The 23,223-nt window shown below is 41.7% G+C and overlaps 1 protein-coding gene across 6 annotated transcripts in view; it reads right to left on the reverse strand.

The window, feature by feature from the left end:
• The window catches only part of SLC16A12 (solute carrier family 16 member 12), a 32,220-nt gene extending 9,294 nt beyond the window's left edge, over positions 1 to 22,926 (reverse strand). The window contains exons 1-3 of one of the 6 annotated variants that reach the window (XM_065671871.1): positions 22,608 to 22,926; positions 8,390 to 8,541; positions 565 to 785 (exon numbers count right to left, since the gene is read on the reverse strand). In XM_065671871.1, coding sequence (XP_065527943.1) covers positions 565 to 674 — 110 coding nt within the window. In that variant the 5' untranslated portion in view covers positions 675 to 785; positions 8,390 to 8,541; positions 22,608 to 22,926. Of the gene's footprint in view, positions 1 to 564; positions 786 to 8,389; positions 8,542 to 11,178; positions 11,198 to 11,228; positions 11,284 to 22,607 lie in introns of those variants that run through there. The other 5 variants (XM_065671876.1, XM_065671872.1, XM_065671873.1 and 2 more) reach the window with 5 other exon arrangements.
• Positions 22,927 to 23,223: the final 297 nt, after the last annotated feature.

Consider the following 23,223-nt stretch of genomic DNA (forward strand, 5'->3'; position numbering starts at 1 on the left):
CCCTCTCTAGGGCATGGACCTTCTCAGACAGGATAGTAGCTGAAATGCTTGCAGTAGGAGAAGCGGGTATTTACAGGCTTCTCAGACTCAGGAGCCAAGGAAATCCAGAGACCAGTAAAAACGAGCATGGCTTTGGGGTCAGAGGGATGCAGCAGACCCAAAGAGACCCTACACGATTTCTCCCTCCCTGACCAAACCACCAGAGCCTGAAATAATGCTGCGTGCCCCAGGCTTTGATTCCATAAGAAATCAAGGAGATGGTGCCGAGAGACAGAGCAGCTGTCAGAGGAGACGAGACTAAAGCCAGAAGGCTTATAATCTCTCAGCCTCCCCCACAACCTTGGGGATTTCAGGAAGCCTTTAAAAACGTAGCAAGAGAGAGGTTTGTACCTAGCCAGAATAACATTAACCCCTGCAGCTGTGGGACATCAGGGAAGATCCCAAATCCTCCTCCTAAACAAAAACACCAAAAAATAAATGAAAAAAAAAAAAAAAGGAAAAAGGAAAAAAAAGAATAATGTAATGCTACAAACAGATCAGAAAGATGAGAAGCAGCCCCTTTACCTCGTCACAGCCCTGGTACAGATAGTGACAAGGAAGCAGCCGGCAACGATCATCCATCCCCAGCCTCCATCGGGGGGGCCAGCGTGCTGTGCTGACCGCGGCGAGGCCATGGCACAGGATGGGGTGATTCCTCCCTCCTCCCTGCCTTAGTGGCAGGGACTGATTCGGGTCAGCACGCCGAGCACAGGCCTTGGCTGCCCAGCACATGGGTTACTGGCCATCTGATGAGAGAAAACAGAGAGTGCATCAGGGTAACCTGCGCAGCTGGGCTAGGACATACTGCTTTAGCTTCAGTGCATAAAGGTGAGGGCTTTTTTTCAAACGCAGCTTACAGAATTTGTTGGAAGCAAAAGTGCCATTAGAATTTGGTCCTCTGTCCGGTATCATTTATTTCAGGGTAATTTGCCCAGCAGTTACATCCTAGAGAATGGCAAAAAGAACCTTTCATAACCTCACAACAAGATATGTGCTTGTCAAAGCTTTTGAGCAGTGATTTAAGGTGAGCAGGGTTGAAACAATGTCCTTGAAAAATATCAGTGAATAAAAATATCTGCAAAAGATGGCAAAACTATATTATACTGCCATCCAGTTACAGAAACTAAAAAAAGCTACCATTAACTACCTGTTCTAGGTCTTTACGTATTCCTCAAGTATCATTTATTTTTGCCTCTGTGCTAGACAACACATTTTACTTTAGGCCAAAAATGCTGTATACTGTTTGGAAATAAAATTTACTGTTCTATTTTCTCTCTTCAATAGGCTTTGCTAAGATTCATATGTAAGCAAATATTTGTATAAAGCTCTCTAATAAATCAGAGCCCAAAGCAATGCCCATGACAAGCATTAGAACATGTACTAATGCTGTCTTTATTATTCTTTTTCCCTCCTTGTCATAAACATCTGTTTCATTGTAAGTTAAACTGCATCTTAAAGCCTTCCAAAGTCTGTGTTATTCTCTGTGTTCATATGGAGTCTAGCACAATAAGGATCTTCCCTGCAGCATGAAGTGTTTTTACGATATAACCTGCACTAATGAACTAGAAGAGAGCTCAGGTATGATAAAAAGATAATCTCTATCTAAAAGATAATCTGCTTTCGTTGTCACTTCTGTGGCTCTTTGGAGAGATACACAGTGCTCTGCTCTGCCTAACAATATAAATGCTTCACTCTCTGTATAAAGAATAGGTCACATCTTAAATGGGACAGCTGATACAGCTCCGGTTTATATTAGATAGCAATGGTCAAAGCAGCTCATAAAGATCAAACATGAATTCACAGCTGGGGTTACAAGAGGTTTTGTAAGCAGTCACCAAACCTGGCACAGCAGCTCCTAAGTGAGTTTAAGGGGTCCCAGCTGGATGCAGTCATTAGAAGTCCATTCCTATAGCTGATTAGAAAAACCACACAAAGCAAATGAGGTCCAAATGAGTTTACAGTTTCAAACCTCATCTTTGAAGTACTCAATTGCTAGGGTGTATACATACATAAAAGATCAATGAAAGCTCTAGAATGGAGACCAGGACAGTTTGCCTTTTTTGATGCAACTTTCTAATACACAGCAGAACATGCTGCTGCAGCTGAGAGAGCTTTCTGAGCAGCCTCTGTAGGTACTCACATGACCCCGAGGACATACCTGGCCTCTTCACAAGCCTTGTGATGTTTTGCTTGAAGCGTAAAGTGCATTTTTTGACCTTACCCATTTGCTTCAGGACAAATACACAGCAGTGCCAGCGTGTACCCAAACCCTCTTTGTCTACCTTCTGTGGTCTGAAACAAACTCCCTGACACAAACACAGACAAACTGAGGTAGAAAGGAACAGCCTGGCTAATGCAGTAAAAGAAGAAAGCACATGTTGTGTAGGCAAGTATAACAAAATCTGTGAGGGAGGCTGAAAATGTTTGCATTCAAGTTAGTTAGAAGGTGCCAGGCACGTGATACAGAAGACGCATCCATGAACTTGCCATTTGACACGCACATTCTGTATTTGCATTCCAGCATGTGCTGCTAATTTGTGAGCAGACCACACATCTCATGTATTGATTCCACCCAGGCAACAAACAATTTTGTGGGGTTTATATTACATTTTGAGTCAGCTGATATGAACTAATGACTTAGTTTTTATTTTTAACTAATAGGATCAGTTATATCTCCCTTTCTGCCTAGCTTCAGCAACAGCTGTCTTATTAGATACATGCAAATACTGGATCAACAAGTTATCTGATGGCTAAGGCAGCAATCATATGATTCTTCATGTTGGATCAGTGAGTGTCCAGATTATCAAGCAGTACAATTTGATACAAACCACCACCACATCCCTGTCTACTTAGATGGAAAATAAAATTCAATACTTTTTTTGGTGTCTGCGTTTGACCTAGACACGAAAAAGCTGATATCCAGTCTAGCATGAAGCCAGAGAGGCTGAAATAGGTTATATCCTGATTTGGCAATCAAGTCTCGTATTATATTATCCTGCCAAATTCACTTGAACAAGTAGAGCAAGTACCAGTGCTTTGCATCATGTGGCCACCACATTTTGCATCTAACACTAAGGACCTCAGAAGTGGATTTATTGTATTATTGCAAGTTTAATATGTTATATTCAAATGCCTGAATGATTGAATAGCCCATAAGAATCCAGCACAGCCACATGAATTAACAGGACGCTGAAAAAGTACAAATTACTTTGCTGAAGGTTTCCTATCAATCACAAGTAAAGCAGTTAGTTAGGAGGAGTTTGCATAAGGAGATGATATATAAGAGGGATCCTGAGCAATTCAGACATATATCTGCAGCACATTTGTGTAGTCTTATCAAGGCAGGGTTTCTTATTTTAGATCTGAGCAGTACCTTTCGCTGCCCCTTCTGGAGGGATGAAGAATTCATTTTAAATTCTGATTATTACGGGTGGAGGGGGAAGTTCCAAGAATGCCAGGAGGGATAACAATAACCCTCCCATAAGCAGAAATGTACACAAAATTTTTCAGAGTCAACAACCTCCACATACAGAGCCCTGACTAGTTTTAATGTACAGACAGCAATAGCTGGGTGCCATGACCTCAGCCTAGATCTCTGGCCCTGCTTCCCAGACAAGCTTCAGATTGGCCCTGAGACCCTAGTTCACATTTAACTGTACGTTAACGTACTTGGGAAATATTTGATGACATACCAGGCTAAGCAAACATAGATTAGGTATTTGGTTACATGATTACTTGCTGTTATTTTCTCAGAACCTTGCCTGCCAACATACACACGAACAGGAAATGTTTAATGAGGTTACAAGCAACCAAAACCAACCATATTATAAGAAATGTCCAACCAACACAGAAATAGGGCACCCAGCCTCCCCTTAGCAGGACCAGTGCAAACCTCATCTTGACTTCACATTCACTTCAGGGTGAGTACTGTGCTTGTCATAGTCACTGAAGTGATAGGCAAGTTAAATAATTACCTTTCTTGTTGCTGCACATATCTAATAAACACTTATTACATCAATCTGGCAATTTTATTCTGAGGTTAGAAAACTTGATTTACTTAAACCCTGGTGCTGTTTTCTAATTAAGCATGTAATGGATAGCACAGATCACAGACTCTGCAAATGAAGTCAAAGAGACAGAAAGCACATACTTTGAGCAACTCTTACTTCCCCTTCCCAAACTTACCTTGGCTTACTCTCATGCTGTACCTTTTTCTTAACCTTTCTGGTGCAGGATAAGACTCTAACTGCATATCTGTTCCACCTTTGGCACTGTATGGTCTGATGCCCACTGGCAGCACTAGTTATTATAACACACCTTGGATGTGCACGTAAGTTCCTGCTGCTTGAGATGACTAAAGGAAAGCTGGGCTAAAAGAAAAGCTCATAAAAGAGCTCTTGCACTTTGCAACCTTTGCTAGATAATTTTTACTCAAGCATTAAGTAAATGTGCTTTGCCAAGAGTTTAAAGAAGATGTAAGTGGGGTGAAGGTGGCAACAAATTCTGCTGATCCCCAAGAAAGCCTTAGTTACCTAGCGTGCCCTGACAGCTCACTAAAGAGTGACTCTGTTCCCCAAGTTAATACATTAGGTTTAATCTAGTAGGATAAATAACCTGTCAGTTAGGTTATCTAAAGAAAAAACAGCATCTCCCTTACTCAGTCTGCTCAGCCAGCAGAAAGGAGTGGGTGAGGTTACTAAAAAGGCACTACTATAACCTTGCACCACATCACGAGGTCCTTTTTGCTGGGGAAAGGAGCACAGAAATCCATGGCAGCCTAGCAACTGGTCAGCACAGCGACAAGAGCCACTGACCTTTTAGAACATGACATGCAGCCAGCAAAGCACTCACTGCCCCCTCCACCTGCCCCTCCTCCTACCGTACAGATTTTCTTCTTTAAACAAATTGATTTAATAATGATATCACAACAATGTGAAGATGTAAAACATTTGTGTGATGAAGAACAGAGGAACAGCAGGTACAGTCATGCTGGCCAGCCTGGAAGGTTGCTTTTGTCCTCCCTTGTTCAGCTGCTCCATTTAGAGCATTGATGTACCTGGGCAGCTCGAGATATGCCACCTCACCTGCCAAACAGTTTGGGTGCACCATTTGGAGAAGTATATGGCTTCAGATAGAAGGCAAGACATTTGAACAGGCTGCCCAGAGAAGTTGTGGATCCCCCGTTCCTGACAGTGTTCAAGGCCAGGTTGGATGGGGCTCTGAGCAGCCTGGTCTAGTGGAAGGCATCCCTGTCCATGGCAAGGGGATCAGAACTGAATTATTTTTAAGGTCCTTTCCGATCCAAACCGCTCTATGATTCCATGATAGAACCACCGGCACAAGGTCAAGTTTGTACCACAGCTGCCTCATGGCAGGAGCACTCATCCCCCAGACCATACTGTGAGTTTCACCCTGCTGCTTTCTGCTGCTTTGCACTATACTGGCTACACAAAATTGAAATGCCTTTGCAATTTCTGTCAGAACTGCAAGTTTATCCCAAAAAAGCTGGCCTAAATATGTATATCAGCATAAATAAGCACAGAATCCAATACTTACTTTTACTTGTTAAATAATACAGAGATGCACATGAGGAAAGAATGATGAGCCTTGCCAAGAATTTTCTTTCAGTGCAAGATACATAGATAAACATAAACTGTACATACCATTTGCTACCTTCACAGAGGTGCTGGGTTGGGCAAGGCCTGAGAAATCTGCGACAATTTCTATGTCCAAAATGTCAGAACACACTCCCAAGAACGGGTTCATCTGCACCAGTGAATTTAAACTCTATTTCTGTTGTGAACAACACCACACACAGCTTTCACAGTCACTTTGAGAACATCTTTGTATATGAATTTTACAAAGAACAAAACTAAAGCAGTTTAAGTTTTGCTGGAGAAAATTTGTTACTGCTTAGAGTGAAAGGTAATGGAATTGCATATATTTAGTACATTTACCTTATGCACCTAACTCTAGTGCAGTTTTAATATTTCCCCATGTTTACCCAATTCACATAGCTCTATGGATGGTTCTTTCTTAACTTTTCTTGTTCTTAAAATTGTACCAAGCATATCTGTCGGCATTTGCTACAGTCATGTTAACCTGCTGCTTTGTGTTCCCTTTTCTCTGACTGCTGCATCTTCAATAAAGTAAAAACCAACTATAAATAAAGAAGGAACACAAAGAATGAGTACCAGAGAATAGAAGAGAAAGAGAGAAAGAAAAAAAAAATAGAGTATCGTATGTACTATGTGATAGTGGATCGTAAGATGTGTGTAAGATTAAATATTTCATAGGTTTTGAAAGAGTTAATTTCTTTTGCATGTCTTGAAGGATCAAGGATAACCACATCTGACCACTGATCGCTGTCCTCCCCAGAGTCTTACTAGCCCCTTAACTCATTCCCTACAGGCCATCAAATACAGTAGAGCATATGTAAATGGGGCACAGTACTTGATACGAGCACAGAAGATGCGGAAAGTTGCAGAAGGTTCTGTCAACTATATTATTAGGAAATGGCAATTTTTCAGCCTCCTTTTGCTTCTCCCTGCTCCCACCACACCAACTGCATACCATCTAGGTACTGCAGTGAGCAGTCTGGCAAGACAGCTAAACTCCAAATTGCTCTTAAATACACAGAAACTGGACTCTCTAATTCTGTACAGCTCTTGCGATTCAAAGGCTATTTCTAATCTATTTTCTTCAATGCAGAGCTGTCTCATTCTGCAAACCAGGTTAGCTATTTAACTGAAAAAGAACAGCTTGGTTTGATTTCAGCAGAAGCTATTTATCAGGAATTGTATCATCATGACTTCAACTTGCTTAAAAACAACCCAAGAGATCCTTTCCAATCCTTTGTTCCTAAATAAAAACAACTCCACTGAGCATCTTAAAGCTGCTACTCTATATTCTCAGCTCTCTTCTCTGCTTAAAAATGTCTCTGTCTAGCCTCTACATAAAACCAAAGCTTTTCTAAAAAGACTGGCAGATGGTCCACACAAATTTCCCTTGTGCAAGCCAATAATCTTGAGGATTTTTATGTACCTATATAAGAAGGGTACACACTCAGCTTCTCAAACACGTACAAATTCAGTAGCTCTCCAGCCTATTACAAATGGCTAGCAACAAGAACCACTCACCTGGAAGTCCATTTAGGAAATTGTACCAGAACCAAAGTAAAAAACAATTTAAAATCCCAAACAAACACACCCCCACCTTGGCTTTTAATTGCTGTCATAGCACTAACACAGGAATCACATTACAACAGATTGTAATAACTTTTTCCATTTTTTAATCTGTAATATACCTGCATAAATCTGGATGGCTTACTCAGCAAATCGTTAACTTCTTTTATACTTTTAAGAGGGGCTTACCCTGTGATACCAAATAAGAGACACATTAATGACCTATTTGCACTCTTGCAATATTTTGGGGCTTCTAATCAGAGAGTGGATGTCACAGTGATAGGCATCATATAAATATCTAATACAGTTTGCCTGCTAGCCAAAACATATCAAGATAGAGAAGATGAATCATATAAGAACCCATCTTATTGACCCTCATCACTATGCTGAGCAGAAAATGTTCATTTGCTTCAGTTTAGGTGTATGAGGGAAGGAGATGGCTGCTGAAGAGGATGGACTGAACAGAGCATAGACGTGGGAACAGGAGAAGCAGCATGGAAATGAAGGGATGTTAAACAGCTAGTAGAGAGCTGCCAGAGAGGGGCATAGGTGAGTGGGTGGTGCAAAAGAGGGGCAGGAGTTGAGGAAACTCCTTTTAACTCAAGAGAGAAAATACTCAGAGAAGAAACATGAAAAAGATGGTTAAAGGCTGTAGAACAGCACAACATCCATTAGTCACTCCCCTGTGAAGAAGCACATTACTGGGAAAAGAATAGCAGCACTGGCCTCCCATAACGATCATTTTGCAACGCTGGCTCCTTAATTTGTCAAATTTGCCAGAACCTGCTAAAGCAAATGGCATGGACAGAGCCCTACTAGAAATAGTTACTGTCTGCTGAGTTGGTACCACTCAGATAAGAAATGTAATGTGAACATCCTTTTTCTCTGGAAACCACTGTATGAGGCTGGCAGAAGACCAATGGCCTGGCAGGAGGAGTCTACAAGATACAACGGAAACTCCTTGACCCTTTAATATAGTTTCTGGCTAGGTTAGTCCTTGAATAATCCAGGTTAATTATAGCAGGTAAAACAATATAAAGGAATAATTTTGTAGGAAAACCCCTTTGCGCAGAAAGCTTGACTTCAGCCTACCTAAGGCCCCCTGGAAACATGCATTTTTGATCCACATTGTGAAAGTTTTTTTAACCAGCAAGTGCAGTGCTTACCGTTTCACTTTTCACTGTGATGAAAACAACAGAGGGCTCAACTGCTTTCCTTGAGTCCACAGCTATTACCGAAATCCAAGCTGAGCCCATCAGCATGCAGAGCCTCAGCAAGGTTATGGTCCAGCATGTTCCATCAAACGTATATTTTCTCCCTGAAAGAAAAACACTAAGTATTACCTAACTGACAGCCAATAGCTGTGCTGCTGTGACTGGGACATGATACCATCTCTGTCTCCGCTTTAACGTGTTTCTTTTGCTTTCTTACAAGTAAATGAGAATAGCGAAAAACTGTTACAAAAAGTATCAGGAAGCCTTTTGGTGAGGAAAGGATCTGCCTCTGCTGTCCAATAACTGCAATCATACACAAGACTTCTAAAGCAATGTTTGGGAGTTGCTGGTGTTGAGAGGCTGCTGATGACATATCAGTGTGTATTGAGAACATAAGATAGTTTCACAACTGCCTGATGCTTATTGTTTTTCCAATATCTCTACATTTTTTAGTATTTCTACATTTTCCTAATATTTCTAAAATTTATTTCTAATAATTGTTTTATGTGCATGATGGCATAACTATACACATAATTATTTTTATCACGCTGTAAGCAGCTGTTGTGGAAGGGTTTTTTTTTTGTTTTTTTATAGAGATAACTATACACTTATTGACTCATAATTACATTTATCTGTTACTTTTGAAATATATGACAAATCACTAATGATGACTAAACAATTTCCCAAGCAATTCTAATTTATGGCTAAACGTGAGAATGCGATAGTCCAATCATTTTCTGAATCATCAGGCACTTATTTATATCCCATTATATCCTTAAAGAAATGCTAACATACAACTATAATTGTCTGGAAATGCTGAAAGAGGATTTTATTCAAAGTGCTCTTCAGCCAACACTTTTCCTACATCTGGTATATTAATTTTCCATCTTCAGGAAAATCTTGCCCTGAGAAAGAATACCACTGCAAAGCTCCTGCGGAACATGTGGGAATAGGACATTTTTTCTCAGACCACTATGCAGTCAGCCTGTGGAAATCACTGCTCTTCCTTTCTTTTACAGATTCTGCACCCCAGATTCCTCTTTGGCAATAAGGATCCAAAAATCAACCGCTCATAGGTTGACTGTAGATGAGGTGGCAAAGGAGTTACCAAGAAGATGCTTTCCTGATCCCTCCAGAGAAAATCAGGATGTTATCAGGCACCCCCGGAGGTCTCAGGCACCAACAGTGCAGCTGTACGTAGATAAAATTCAGGGGCTGAAGACTGTGGAGACACATCTTCCTGCATACACCTGGAATTACCAAAGGCCACCCAAAAGCTGTGGTTGCTGCCAGCTTTTATTCGCTGTCTCTGGTAAGAAATCAATGTAGATGGACACCTGTTCCAGCACACATCCCTGGTGTGGGTCACAGCCTGGGGAAGTGCTGACAACTGTTCTGTGGTGTCCTGGGAGAGCTGCCACCCAGCGCTCAGACAACCCCTGGCAGACGGGAAGCCAAGCAAGCAGGGGGCAGGACCATGGGAAACCATAGTATGCCATCACCTAGAAATCTCAGTGATGTACTTACAGAAAACATACTTGTACTTTGAACTCTTTCACAGTTGTCATCTTTTCAGCCCTTCCATTTATGGAAGGGCCTTATTCATGTTATGCAAAACTAATTTGTTTTATAACGTCTTTTAGGTTCCTGGTTGAGTTTCAGTAAAATAAGGAACTGCATTTAAACGAAGACATCTTTTTCCCCTGTTCTTGAAGTGTGCAGAGCCTCAATAGCAAAGCACTGAATAGCATTGTCAGGTTTTTAACAATTCACATGGAAAAATATTTTTCACTAATAATTTTCAAGATGTGAATCTTAGACAGGGAAAGGAGATTACTCTTTAGAAATAAATCATCTTACAGAACAAGCTATCCAGAAGATTGTCTCTATTTATCAGGTGTTCTAGAGCTGCTGTTACTGTCAATTCATCATCTTCACCTTCAATATGCAAGATTTGTTTGCAAAAACTAATCAGGCATGAAAAGCAAGGCAGGTTATTTCCTTTTGTTCGCACAAGCTTATGTTCTGAAACAAACCTATTAGGACACTTAATGCCAAACGTGCTCTTCTAATGGACAATTTGCACCATATGATAGCGAATTGTCACCTTGACCATTATTTTTCTAGGGAGGTTTTCGGCTGTAAGCTTGAACTCTAAAATTTAGATAGCCCTGCCATAATATCAAAGCCATTATTAATTTTTCTTTTAATAATGATACTATATAATCATTGTATATACAACAGTACACTAATATAATCTCCAGCAGGAATGGAAGTCTCTAAATACTGAAAAAACAACAGTTTAAGACAAAATAATCCATCTGCTGTTTGCTGAAACAGGCTTCCAACAGCAAGTACTAGAATGTTGCTTTACAGGGCTAGGTATTTCTGAGAAGTCATTACTCAGATCACATTTAATCCATTAAAAAGAAAATATACAATATACTGTATATATTTTATATGTATTATAAATAAATAATATAGCTGTAGCCACATACCAGTGAATACATCTCAGTACAGGAAGGCTTATTTGTGTATCACTGCACACAAACTTCAGAAAATGGCAGGGAAGCTACTAAGCTTCCCTGGAAAGAAACATCAAATACTAAAATGAAAGACAAGGAAATAGATGGAGGCCAAGAGGAAATACTCTTAGCATGCCATAAAAAACCCCAATAAATCTCTGACCAGGAAAAACATATTTGACAGCATGCATATTGTGAAAACATGCATCTACTCACAAGTAACAGTTTATCTTAGTGAAATCACACGCTGAATGTTAACAACCAACCAACATGTCTTGGGCAGATCAGCACATTCTTCATGCTCAGCCTTCCATTCAGCCTCACCAAGCCATCCATATTTCAACTAGATCCTTGCTTAACAGCTTATTTTAGCTTTAAGGGAGTCTTTAAATCTTTGAGAAAAGTGCCTCAAGTTCCCTCTGCTGAGTGAACACTGGTGCAGCTGCTTGATTACATCATTTGTAGGAGTGATCAGCAGGAACTTTCCATGCTACTTAAGGGTGTACTTCTGCTAATTAGTATTGCAGCCCAGAAATACAGTTTCTCTTTTCTTTTGTTAAAGAACATTTCTCTCCACAGAGAGGAATGGTGAGTGAAACATGAGAAAATCTACCTGTCCTATTAAGTGTTTTACCTTTGATATCCAGATTTCTGGCTATTTTAATTCTTTAAAAGATAATTTTCCATTTTCTCTGAAGTTCCCATACAGCTCCTCAGCTTGTATCCTCTTGGCTCCATAGACACGGAACTGTCAGCAAACCGAATATTAAAGAGTTCAGAGCTCACTTTTAAGGAATAGATGTGTAGCTGGAGAGAATGCTTGAAAAAATAGCTGACCACAAGCAGCATGGGATTAGCTTAACTCATAAAAAGCACAAGACCAAGGACTCTGCAGCAAAGGACCCAAGAGTGCCTCTGGCAGGAAAACTAACCCGTAAGAGGACAGAAATTCTACCAGAGAGAGTTCGAGTTACAGTACATATAAAAACAGGAAACCACTTTACCCAGATTCTATATGTTTGTCTTTTCTCTTCAACAGCTACACTGAAAAGGCAGGTAGATATAAAAGACGGAGGAAAAGAGCTCATATGGAGCATCAAGAAAAGATGTTAGGGAGTCATCTCATTAAATGGTAGACAGCAATGATAAGAGAGCCCATAACAAGTGACATTTTAAAGGACTTGAAAAGAGAAAAAAGAGAGAAAGAGACTGATGCTATCTAAGAAAAACAACCCAGAAATCTGTGTCATAAAAGACTTTATAAAACTGCTCTATCTCTTCTTCCTATTAAACCCAGTCCCAACTACAGCAGCTGAGAGCAGCAGAGCATTTACGACCACAGAACCAGCCCAGCCTGCCAAATCTCCTGTAAAACATCCAAACCCTTCTATCAGCAAATTCTCAAACACTTCAGAAGCAGTCAGTGCAGGCTCTGCTGCTTTATGTGATCCTACAGACCAACTGCAGGCCATTTATCACAGCATCTTGGACCACTGCATTAGAAAGTTTGTAACAACAAACATTGAAAGAAATTCAGGAAAAGACTGTGGAAGTAAATATAGCTTTCAACCTGATACCATGCTCCCACAGGAGTTACGAGAAAGTTAAAAAACCAAAAAGTAGTCCTGGCTCCTCTATCTCGGCTTCCTTAATGCTGTTACTGTTAAGGAGCCAACATGAAGAAATGCATTTGCCACCTGTTAAGATTAGACAGTCATATAGGTATCATTTGGTCAAAGACTCACCACATGTCAACTCGGGAAACAAAGAACAAGAGACTTTAAAGGAGGACTCAACAGTCACCCTTTTATCCTGTTATTCCAGCCCACTGTTCCTTAACTAGATCCCATTATCAATAATCTTTTTAGTGGGATCAGTTTCACTTTAAACAGCTTATTACATGGATGACAAAAGAAGCTAAAACAGCTCAAGAAGGACCAGACAACAACAACAAAAAAAAAATGCTTAAACTTAAGGTTTATATCTTGATACACCAAGGATGATATTCCTTAAAATCTTCTCTAGGTTAAATGAAGTTTTTTCTGTGAAAGAGAACAGACCCTAGTGGTTTTTATTTCAAGAACATCTTCTATTTACAATGGAATTCACTCTATGTAAGGAATAAACTATGTCTATTATGACTGTAGTATTTGAATTTCATCGGCTGAATCACCTGAAAGAGTAACCTGGAGTACCCCAAAAAGCAGTTGCTACATGGAACCGCTGGTTCACCCACAAGCTCATTGAGACCCTAGTAACAAAAGGATAATCTTTCTTACAATCTTATTGATCTCACAACAAAGCTGATACAGGAAAATTAAGGTCAAACTAAATTCATATCTATCTCTCAGCCAAGAGGTCTCTCACTGAATGAAGCTTCCATTTCTGGTTAAGTAACACCTGTGGATGTTGGCAGCCTGAAAAACACCTGAAAGATGTTGCTAGCAATGTCTGCCTACGAACCGTCCTGTATACAGCTCTGTTTGACGCTCTAATCCTGCACTGTTTTTCCTCTTGAGCAGGCATTTCACATCAGGGCAGGTTGCATTTGATACACTTTAAATTACTACAGACTTCCAAATCCACCTGAAAGTAAAAAAAAATCCCAATCAGTCCTCAAGTGCAGATGATTTCCTTTTCCTCCTCCGCAGCCACCTTAAGACACACTCCGCTTGTTTCATGCATTATCCTGCCTGTCACCACCTTCACATCCTCTAAGGTATTCTTCCATTTTTCCCCTACCCAGTTCTTATTTAGTGCTTCTGTGCCAACTGCATAGTCCTTCCCTGACAGGAGGCACTGATACACTGAGAACACCATTAACATGCCTGCTATATTCTCTAGGAGCAATAAAACTAACTCTTAATTTTCATGGCTTTGTCCAAGGAGCAGCTTCGTGTACCAGGTTTCACAGCTGTCTCCCAAGATTTAATTTCTCCTTTGGATAAAAGTGAAAGAGTAAAAATTGTCTGAGAAAGAAGCCCTGAAAAATACCTCACCAATATGCTCGAGGTACCCATACAAGAGCTTTTATTTGAAGTAATTTGTTATCATGTACTTTCTAGCAAACAAGCAGAACTTGGAAACTCTTGACAAATGCCATTTTACCATCAGCCATGTGTGGGCTGTTTCTGTGCAGCATGCACTGTAAGCAAAAGACAGAATTATGTCATGTGGGTTGTAACTCCACAGAGATTACTCTCCACTCCATGAACTTCATTAAGAACAAACTAGCTGTGTGGGATAATTTACTCTTTCCAACTTGCTACTCCATCAGGCTAAATTAAATGGACACTGACGGAATGAATTCTGTTCACAAATGAGAAGGAGATGAAACACTGGCTCACACTGCCTTGCTCTACTGCCCTACATACTCTGCATCTGGATCCCTAAGCAAACCAAAATGCTAACTGTTCAAAGGTTGGGTACCAATGAGCTAAAGAACAGGGTGTAGAAATAATAGTGTTTGCTTCTGTAGGAAGCCAGCTCTGGCTGGGATGCACAGAGATGTCTCTGCTACAGTCTTTCTTTTCTTTTTCCCCAATTTGAATTGCAGCCATATATCATTCTGCAAAAATTAAAATGAAATTTGACCAATTTAATTGTTCTTCAATTACGCCCTGTTTTGACCGCTGAAATTTTCACATATTTAGGGTGGAAGCCAGGTCCCTCAATACATAGTGACACAAATTGCTTATTTTTATTGAGAGTTTGAGGGCCCTTTGTGATCAGCTGTGCTGCTGCATTCAGGACATTCTTCATCCAATGCAAATTTCTCTGTTGTCATCAAGTTGTATTTTATAGCAGCTGCGTTTCCCAAATTAAATATTTGGGCCACTTTAATATAAAATATCAGCTGCACAGAGAAATAGGCTGAACTGTTTGAGATGAGGAAACAGAAAATATTAAACAGAAAATGTTAATTCTATACTTAATAATGAAAAGATTTTATACAAAAAAGCCCCAGATGCTACTGGAGCACAGCACTAATATCACTCAAGTGGAGAAACTACCTGGTCTTTGTAGTAACTCAGTCCCTTCACAAGAGGAAGTGTTGCTCCTCTCATCTGGCTCTTCTTGCTCTGCCTGGTTTCCATTCCGATATTCTCTCTATCCACACAAAGGTTCTTTGCAGCCCCTTCAGAAAAGACACTTTTGCTGGCTACTGCTAATATCATGCTATAGCTGTCCTAAGGACCATCCAGATTAATTAAATAAACTCTGTGACGGAAGTTTAGCAAAATAAAGTAAAAGGGACTCAACAGGCATGACTTTATGAAGAAGCTTCCCAAATGCCTATTGCTTTTAGCCAAAACAAGTAGTATTGGCTTGTTAGATTAAGCAGGTTAGACAGATAGTATAATTTTCAAGCTTTTATGGAAGAAAGTGTAGTCTAAGGGGATACTGGCATGAAAGCAGCATGGCCAACAGATACAGCCAATAGGGACAGAACTCTCCAGGAACTTATTGCAGCACAGGACATGACCATAGTGAGAAGAGGTGGGCAGCAGTTCATTATCCAAACTGATGTGAGCTCATCTGGAAGGCTGCAGTGCTTAAAAAAAGACTGTGAACTACCAGAAATGAGGGGAGTTTTCTATAAAAACATGAAAGCTACTTCTAATGAGAAGTGTAGCAACATCAGCACATTCAAACGGGAATATTTCATCAAATCAATTCCTTAAGTGCCAGCTCAGAACACTAGGTTATAAACTCAAAAGTTAGCCCATAGGATGAAAAAGGCAGCCCCTGTGCTCTCACAAAGTTCAGTGCTGCAACACATTTTAAAACCTCCTATGGGTATTTATTGAACAGGGACTCTGAGCAGTGCCTGTATAGGCAAGGCTGAGTGTGGTCCCCTGGCCCAGGAAATCTCCACCTTAACAGCTGAGAGACCGGGTGCAGCATTTCAGTGACAAAGGTGAAGCTGGCACATGCCTTGAAAGTGGAACCATTTCTGGTTTTGACCAATCTTATTTCAGCTCTTCTTTTCCCTGTTCTTTTAGTGGCTTTTACGGGGAAATGAAGATGATGAACTTGAAGGGCTGATTATTGGCACAATCAAAGGAGAGGAGCAAATACAAAGCCAAGAAATTACCAACCAAATATCCTGGTACCTTGGGGAAAGCATATGAGTAATGCATAAGATTTCATGTGGGATCACATAGTCCATTGCAGTATCAGCAAATGAAGACAGAACAGAGAAGGACCACAAAGAAGCAGTGCACAGTCCTGTACTACTGGCTTCTCAACTGCACACTAACGAGCTCCAAACACTCTGTAGAAAGAGCTTGATGTCGTCAAACACGACAACTTGATGAGGTGAGTCCTAAAATGGACAGGAGGAGGAGGTATTTGCTTAGGTCAATGGACTAAATTAACAAGTTTTGTACGGTCTTCAAGAAGCTCTCAAAGCCAACAAAGTATTAGATGAGTGAATTGCAATGAACACTCTAAGACATGACTTACTAAGTTCTGTAATAGTGCCAAAAACACTGTGGCCAGCAGGAAAGCCATTTGAATCAAGAGAGACACATTAAGAAACTCAACAGCACCACAGACTGAGAAACCCCTGGAGAGGCAGGGGAAAGATTCCACTTCCACATTCACATTTCACATCTGAGAAATGTGAGTCATCACATCCACACTGGGAGAAATCCAGAAATGCAGGAAGGAAGGAAGGAAGCTTTGAATTTAAAAAAAAAGTGAAAGCCAGGAGACTGGCTCCATCCTGAACAAAGGGAGAGAAAGTGGTCAGCACTGTCCCGCTGTGGACTGAGGAGTTAAATTCCCAACTTCAAAATTCCTTGTAGGTCCTATTCAGAAAAGGGGATGCGGGAGTTTGGTGGTTGTTAGCTAAAATGCCTTGGGTTTTGTACTCAAAACTTGCCTCTAGGATCTTGTGCAATGGCTGGGAAACACCTTTTATTTTTTAAATATCTGAAGACAGTGTTTTCTTCTTCTATTTGCCTCCTGTCTGGAATTCTGCAACCAAGAACTAAGTTTCTGTTACCATCTGTCCTGGGTTCAGCAGTAGCAGTCATTTTTCTCCTTCTTAGTAGCTGGTGCAGTGCTGTGGTTTTGACTTTCAGCCTGGGAACAGAGCTGATAACACCGATGTCTTTAGTTGCTGCTCAAATGTTTAGACTGACCATAGGACTTCACGAGTCTCATGCTCTGCCAGGGAGGAGGGGAAGCTGGGAGGAAGCAGAGACAGGACACCTGACCCGAACTAGCCAAAGAGGTATTCCATACCACAGCACGTCATGCCCAGGGGAGGTACCTGGGAGTTACCCAGAAGGACACTCTCTCTTCTTGGTCAGGCTCGTTTCGGTGGGTGGTATTGTATTCTCTTCCTTGTTATTTCCCTTATTATTATTATTATTGGCGGTAGCAGCAGTGGTTTGTGTTATACCTTAGTTACTGGACTGCTCTTATCTCAGCCCGTGGGAGTTACATTCTTTCGATTCTCTTCCCCATCCTTCTGTGAGTGGGGCAGGGGGGAGGGAAGGCAGGATGGGGGGGGGGGGGTAGTAGAAACTGTGTGGCTGACTGGGTTTAAACCACGACACCATCTTTTCATTTGCACTCTTACCTAATGCTTAAAAAGAATTCAAGAGAAGCTTCCAAACATGAGGTACACTTTTACCCCAGAAGAAATTGACTATAAGGTGTGTGTAGGCAAGAACATTGGCAAACCGAGACAGCTGCGGAATCCCAGAGGTCTGGTCACATCTTTTGGAAAGCTATGGCTATCATTTTGATGGTATCACCAAGTGTCAAGACCAGAAGACACATTTCTCTCGACAGGCACAGACCAGCTCTCATCTAGAAGAAGGAAAATTTACAATTCCCAGTCCCTCCCAGATTGCACAAGAAATAAAAGGGTAACAAATTACTTCTCCATAAATAACCTACCAGTCAGTTAAAAGAACAATCATGTACACTGTAACCAAATACCCACATATGGCCTAGGGTTGCACATTACCATTATTTCTGGACACTGTTATGACAACCCTCTGGCAGCAACTAATGTACTTACCATTCAAAAAGCATGCAAGGACTATATTCCCCAGAAAGTGAATAGATGTTTGTGACAAGCAGAACAGTTAAAGAAAGCAATATTTTATAGAAAAAGGAGCCCAGTTTCTCTCAGATGTATTGGTTTTACATTAATTTTAACTCTATTCACTTAAATAGTACTGCCCAACTTACACTTTCCATCTACTTGCAAACCTGTTTCCTGGTGCGTTCAAGTATGGAGCTACATCCACAACATAGACCAGAAATATAACACACCTAAAAAAGACAGTTGTTTCATTCTTCTCTGTTACTTACTTAACACCCTGAAACAATATCCCCGTCAAAGCCCAGAAGATCATCTTAATATAAAACACCAGAAAAGGAGGAAAAAAAAGACCAACAGTCCTTCAGTGGAAAGAGGTAGCTTTGTCTAAAAGCAAATACTAGAGACCACTTCATTTACTGTCTTCTCACTTCATTATCCCATCAAATGAAACAAGCAGAAACCAATAAATATGACACATAAAACAAACAACAACAAAAAGTGCTGCATCATTTAGGCCTCACAGAAAAACAGCAGTAAGATCCTGTTTTGTGGATAACCTGCAATTCTCCAACACTGAACTGCAGCTGAGAAACCAACCATTCAATGACTTTTGTATCATATGCAAAGTAACTGATAGAGTTTTACTAACAAAGACTAAACACGTCCCAACTCACTAATGAGATACATTGCCTCATTCCTTCAAGCCAGCTCCATAATTCCTAACTGCCACAGGCTCTGGGGAAGAAGGCTGCCACAAATTGCTGTGTAGTCTTACCACTGAATAAGTTATCTTGCCACCAAAGTGATAATCTTCTGCCTCAGGGGCCTGCACAGCTTAAAATGCTGCTGAGACAGAAGTGATGGATTTTTGCCTTTACAGTGAAAGGAAAGACACTGTACATGCATCCTGGCTATACCCTGATCTGTACTACCATGGTGTCTATGCCCTCATTTGAGCAGGAGGGCACTCAGCACCAACATGCCCACCAGTACCAAAACCAGATAATGTTTCTTCCAAAAGCAGGATGAGAGACCTTAGCTCCCAAGATTTTGTACTCAGGTCATAGCTTGCCCTGCATGTCATTATCTCCAGCATCATACAACTGTAAGAGAGACAATGAGACAATCCAGAAAAAGGCAGTCTCCATCTGGGTATATTCATTCAAAGCAGCTGAATTCATATATAGTCCTATTGGCAACAGCTCTTCCACTTACCACATCCTAACAACAGACAGCTAACAGAGAAGAAAACAAAACTATCTTTGCAATCCAGTAGGCTGAAAACACCTTCATTTCAGTGAAGAAAAATGGCCTGGACATCTTGTTTAGGCTTAAAGAATTGCACCTTTCCAAATTTCTCCATACCACAGGTGAGGAGTCAACCTCCTGCAGGGAAGTTGTAGTTAGCAGTTTTACCGCTCACAGACCACATTGATATTTGTCAATTAATACAGGCAACAATATAGCTCATGAAAGATGCACTTGGCTGTCATAAGGCTGCTGGCAAGAAGTCCTTTTCCTGTTTGAGAGGATGGATAAAATGAGTTTTTTTCTATTTAATCTGCTTGACACTGTAAGAAGATAATCCAAACTGCAGTTGTAGTGACCCACCACACGACAAACAATAAAGGTAATATTGTTCTTAAATCTAATACAGTTTATTTTTCTTCTAACCTGAAAGTCTGGGATTTTTCTCTGTTGAATAAAGACTACAATGGCAAGTAATTACTTCTTCAAGTTCTGTGAACAAGAAACCATTCTCTAAATATGCAGACATACTACACATGAATTTATGTGCTGTGTTTTCTTGCTGGCTACAAAAGGATCATGACAGAGAAACAAGGTGTCTGAAGTAAGAATGACAGCAAGTCCTAAAGCAATGCACAAAAGCAGCAGTGCTTTCCAGACTGAAAGAAGTGGTAAAGATTATAGAAAGTAAACACCCCACTGATTTTTCAGTTCCACTGTACCAATTAAAACGGTGCTACATGCCCGATCACTTCTGCCATTCAGAATTTAACAGTAGGTCTACATTACATTCAAAAGGATATGTAACATTATGTGTATATGTAAAAGTGTAAATTGCATGCAGGTGATAATTATGTTCTCCAGGATCCGAAGCACCCTCTTAGAAGTGGTTTAATCTTCCCTTTAGAACTTTAGGCATACACCTATCCAGCTGAATATAATCTGATTAATAAAACTCATGTGCTTACAATGTCGAAACCTACTTCCCAGAAAAATGGTCTTTTGAAATGCCCATACTACAAGAGAGAATAGTACAGGAAATGCATCCTGAAGTTACACAAACACATAGCTATACATCATGAAGTAAAATCATTAGGTGAAACATCAGAATTACAACAGAAATACATAATCAGTTCCCTGTGCATGCAGCTAACTGCACGTGCATACAATTGCATTAAGGTATCTGAGCATTCAGCTACGTTTTTGAAGTAATGGCCATAACCACATGTCATCTACTGCTGACCACAGTTAGATAAGCAATTACTTCTTTCAGCAGCAGCGACGCCAGCAGAAACAGCCCTTACCTCCTGCTCCCTGCTACACATTCCCTCCTCCCAGGCCACCTTCTCAGCCCTGACACAGCAGCCACAGGTCAGGTAGATCAGAGTTAAAAGCAATTCATAACCAAAGAAGAAAAGGCACTTTTGAACTCGTGGCAGTTCCCCGATGCAGTCCACCTCCAGCCCCACAAATGGTTGTACTAGTACAGCTCAGAGGGTGGCGGGGGGCTGCTTACGCAAGCATGGTTCTCTAAGGAAACACATGCCAAATTTCTCCCTGAGGAAGCAATTGTGTTTGCACCAAAACATCTGAAAAATCTTCCCCCCCGTGTCCAGTCCATAGGATCTTGGCCTGGGAATACAGATCCGGAAGGGATCCCTGGGGGTCTCCTAGTCCCCGTCCTTGCTGTCATGGGCAAGAACCAACCTAGGAAATCCAGTCAGTCAGGAGATCTACAGCAGCGAGCCACTTGCTAGGTAAACAAATACAGCTTGAAGCTGAAGTGAATGTGCAAGCTGGGGGAAAAGAAGGTTCCTGAGATTCCCTCTTTTACGTATCAATTAAGTCAATTCTGATAAAGCTTTGTAAATCAAGTTGCACACTGTGCTAGGTTGTCCTTCACTGTCACTTTCCAGCTTGAGTTTAAGGCAAAAGTTAATGATTGAATTTTAAAGGCATTAGCGTGAAAACCCCTAAGGGTAGCCCAGAGAAACCTTCTATTAAAGTTCAGCTTCTGTTACATTGTTGCAAAGTATAAAAAAATAAAAATTAAATATAATGTAACTGAAAAAAACAAAACAAGAAACACATAATGAGTTACATACATACAAGAAAATAAATGTGAAGAGACAGTAACTGCTAATTATTTGAGGTGAGTAATAATACAGCTCTAACTGAGGCATAATAGAACCACTCTGAGCAAAATGCAATCCTGTTTCACTTCATTAAGTTTCATGTTATCCTCCAATTTCGCAGCGCTAACGGAAACGTTTCCTCTTTGCCACTGCAGGAGAGGACTTACAACAACAGAGGGACTCGGCTACCCCAACCAGCTTGTTAACCTAATGAAATCAATTCAGTCAAAAGGCTACCACACAAACCCAAATTCATCCCAAATGCCTATTTAACGACTTATCCCTAGACATATTAAACAGAAAAAGTCAATAAAAGAGTGTCAAGTTATCAGAACATTTAAAATAAGGTTATTACTCATTGTACTCTTTGGCATATTTTTTTTTTTCACTTAACAGTTTCTTGACCTTGCTCAGCCTGTCTGTGAACACAGGATTTCCTGTAAGACATAGGCCTACAATATCACCTGGCTTAAGTATATTATTGCAAATGAGGTTAAGTCCTGCAATGGGTCCTGGAAATTAATTGTTGAATTCAGATCAAGCAATGACCGCAATTAGCCACTTTCACAGGCAGCTCTGTCTGCAGAGCACCACAGACCAGCTCTCCCAGCCCATCACTGAGCAGTCTGCACCTCAGTCTTCAGTGCAATTTTGGAGGCCACTTCCACACGCATGTGTGTGAGCCTAGGTGATGGCCAGGAGGGCCCGTACGCACATGGAGGCGGCACACACAGCAGAGCCTCACTCTGCACCTCCAACAGCCGCCAGGCTCTGAACAGGGAGTATTTCTCCTTACACAACAGAAAAAAAACGTAATCAAGTTTTCCTCATACCATCTAGGAACTTGAAACGCTGTTTATTCTTTCACTAACTAGCATTCTACCTAACCAACATCTTATATATCTGCATGCACATATGTACAGTTTCTTAATAGAACGACGGGGGTTACATTTATTTCTCATTTACTTCTTAACGTTTCTGTCCATGGTTTGTTCTATGCTCCGCGGTGCCTCGGGGCACAGAAGCTACCCATCCGAACCCCCTCCGGGTCGCTGCGCACCGCCGCCGGAGAGCCCCGCGCGGCCGGCCCCGCTCCGCTCCGCGCCCCCCAGCGATGCCCGCACTGTTGGAGCCCCCCCAGCCGCATCGCTCCCCCAGCGAGCAGCGCCGTCCGAGCCCCGCGCAGCCCCTACCTGCAGGCGGCGGCCCCCGCCCTCGCGGAGCCCCCGCGGCAGCGGGACGCGAGGAGCGCGGCCCCCGGGGAGGTGTCTGCGGGGCCGCGGGGCGGGGGCCGGGGCAGAGCCCGCCCCGAGCAGGACTTCACCCCACGGAGCCCCCCGCTCCCGGCGGGGAGGCAGCTCGGGTTCTCCGCCGCCCGGCCCCGCTTCGCCTCCAGCGTCCTGCTCGCGCTGCCTCCCCGGCGGGCTCTCCACGGCTCCGGCTCCGTCAGGTTGTCAGCAGAGGGACCAGGTACCTTCACCAACACGAAAAGGGCGTCCTAACAGTGGCACAGGTACTTTCATCACATTGAGAGGGCCCCCCCCTCCCCGCCCCCATCAAGGCAAAGCCTGTACTGGGATTTCTGGATCAGTGCTCTCAGGCATTTCAGAAGGTATTTTTAAACCGTCCCCAACTCAGGAAACACCGAAGAGCGGGAGTAACACCAAAACTTGCGCGCATGGCTGACCCTCTGTCACACACACCAGCCCTGCGTGCCTATACACCATTAGAAGTCATGCTGCCGTCGCTTGCTAGTCTAAATTTTCAACCTCAATTCAAAACCCCAGCGCAGGGGAAGGACTCACACAG

This window comes from Lathamus discolor, chromosome 3 (assembly GCF_037157495.1).
Source record: "Lathamus discolor isolate bLatDis1 chromosome 3, bLatDis1.hap1, whole genome shotgun sequence".
NCBI lineage: Eukaryota > Metazoa > Chordata > Aves > Psittaciformes > Psittacidae > Lathamus > Lathamus discolor.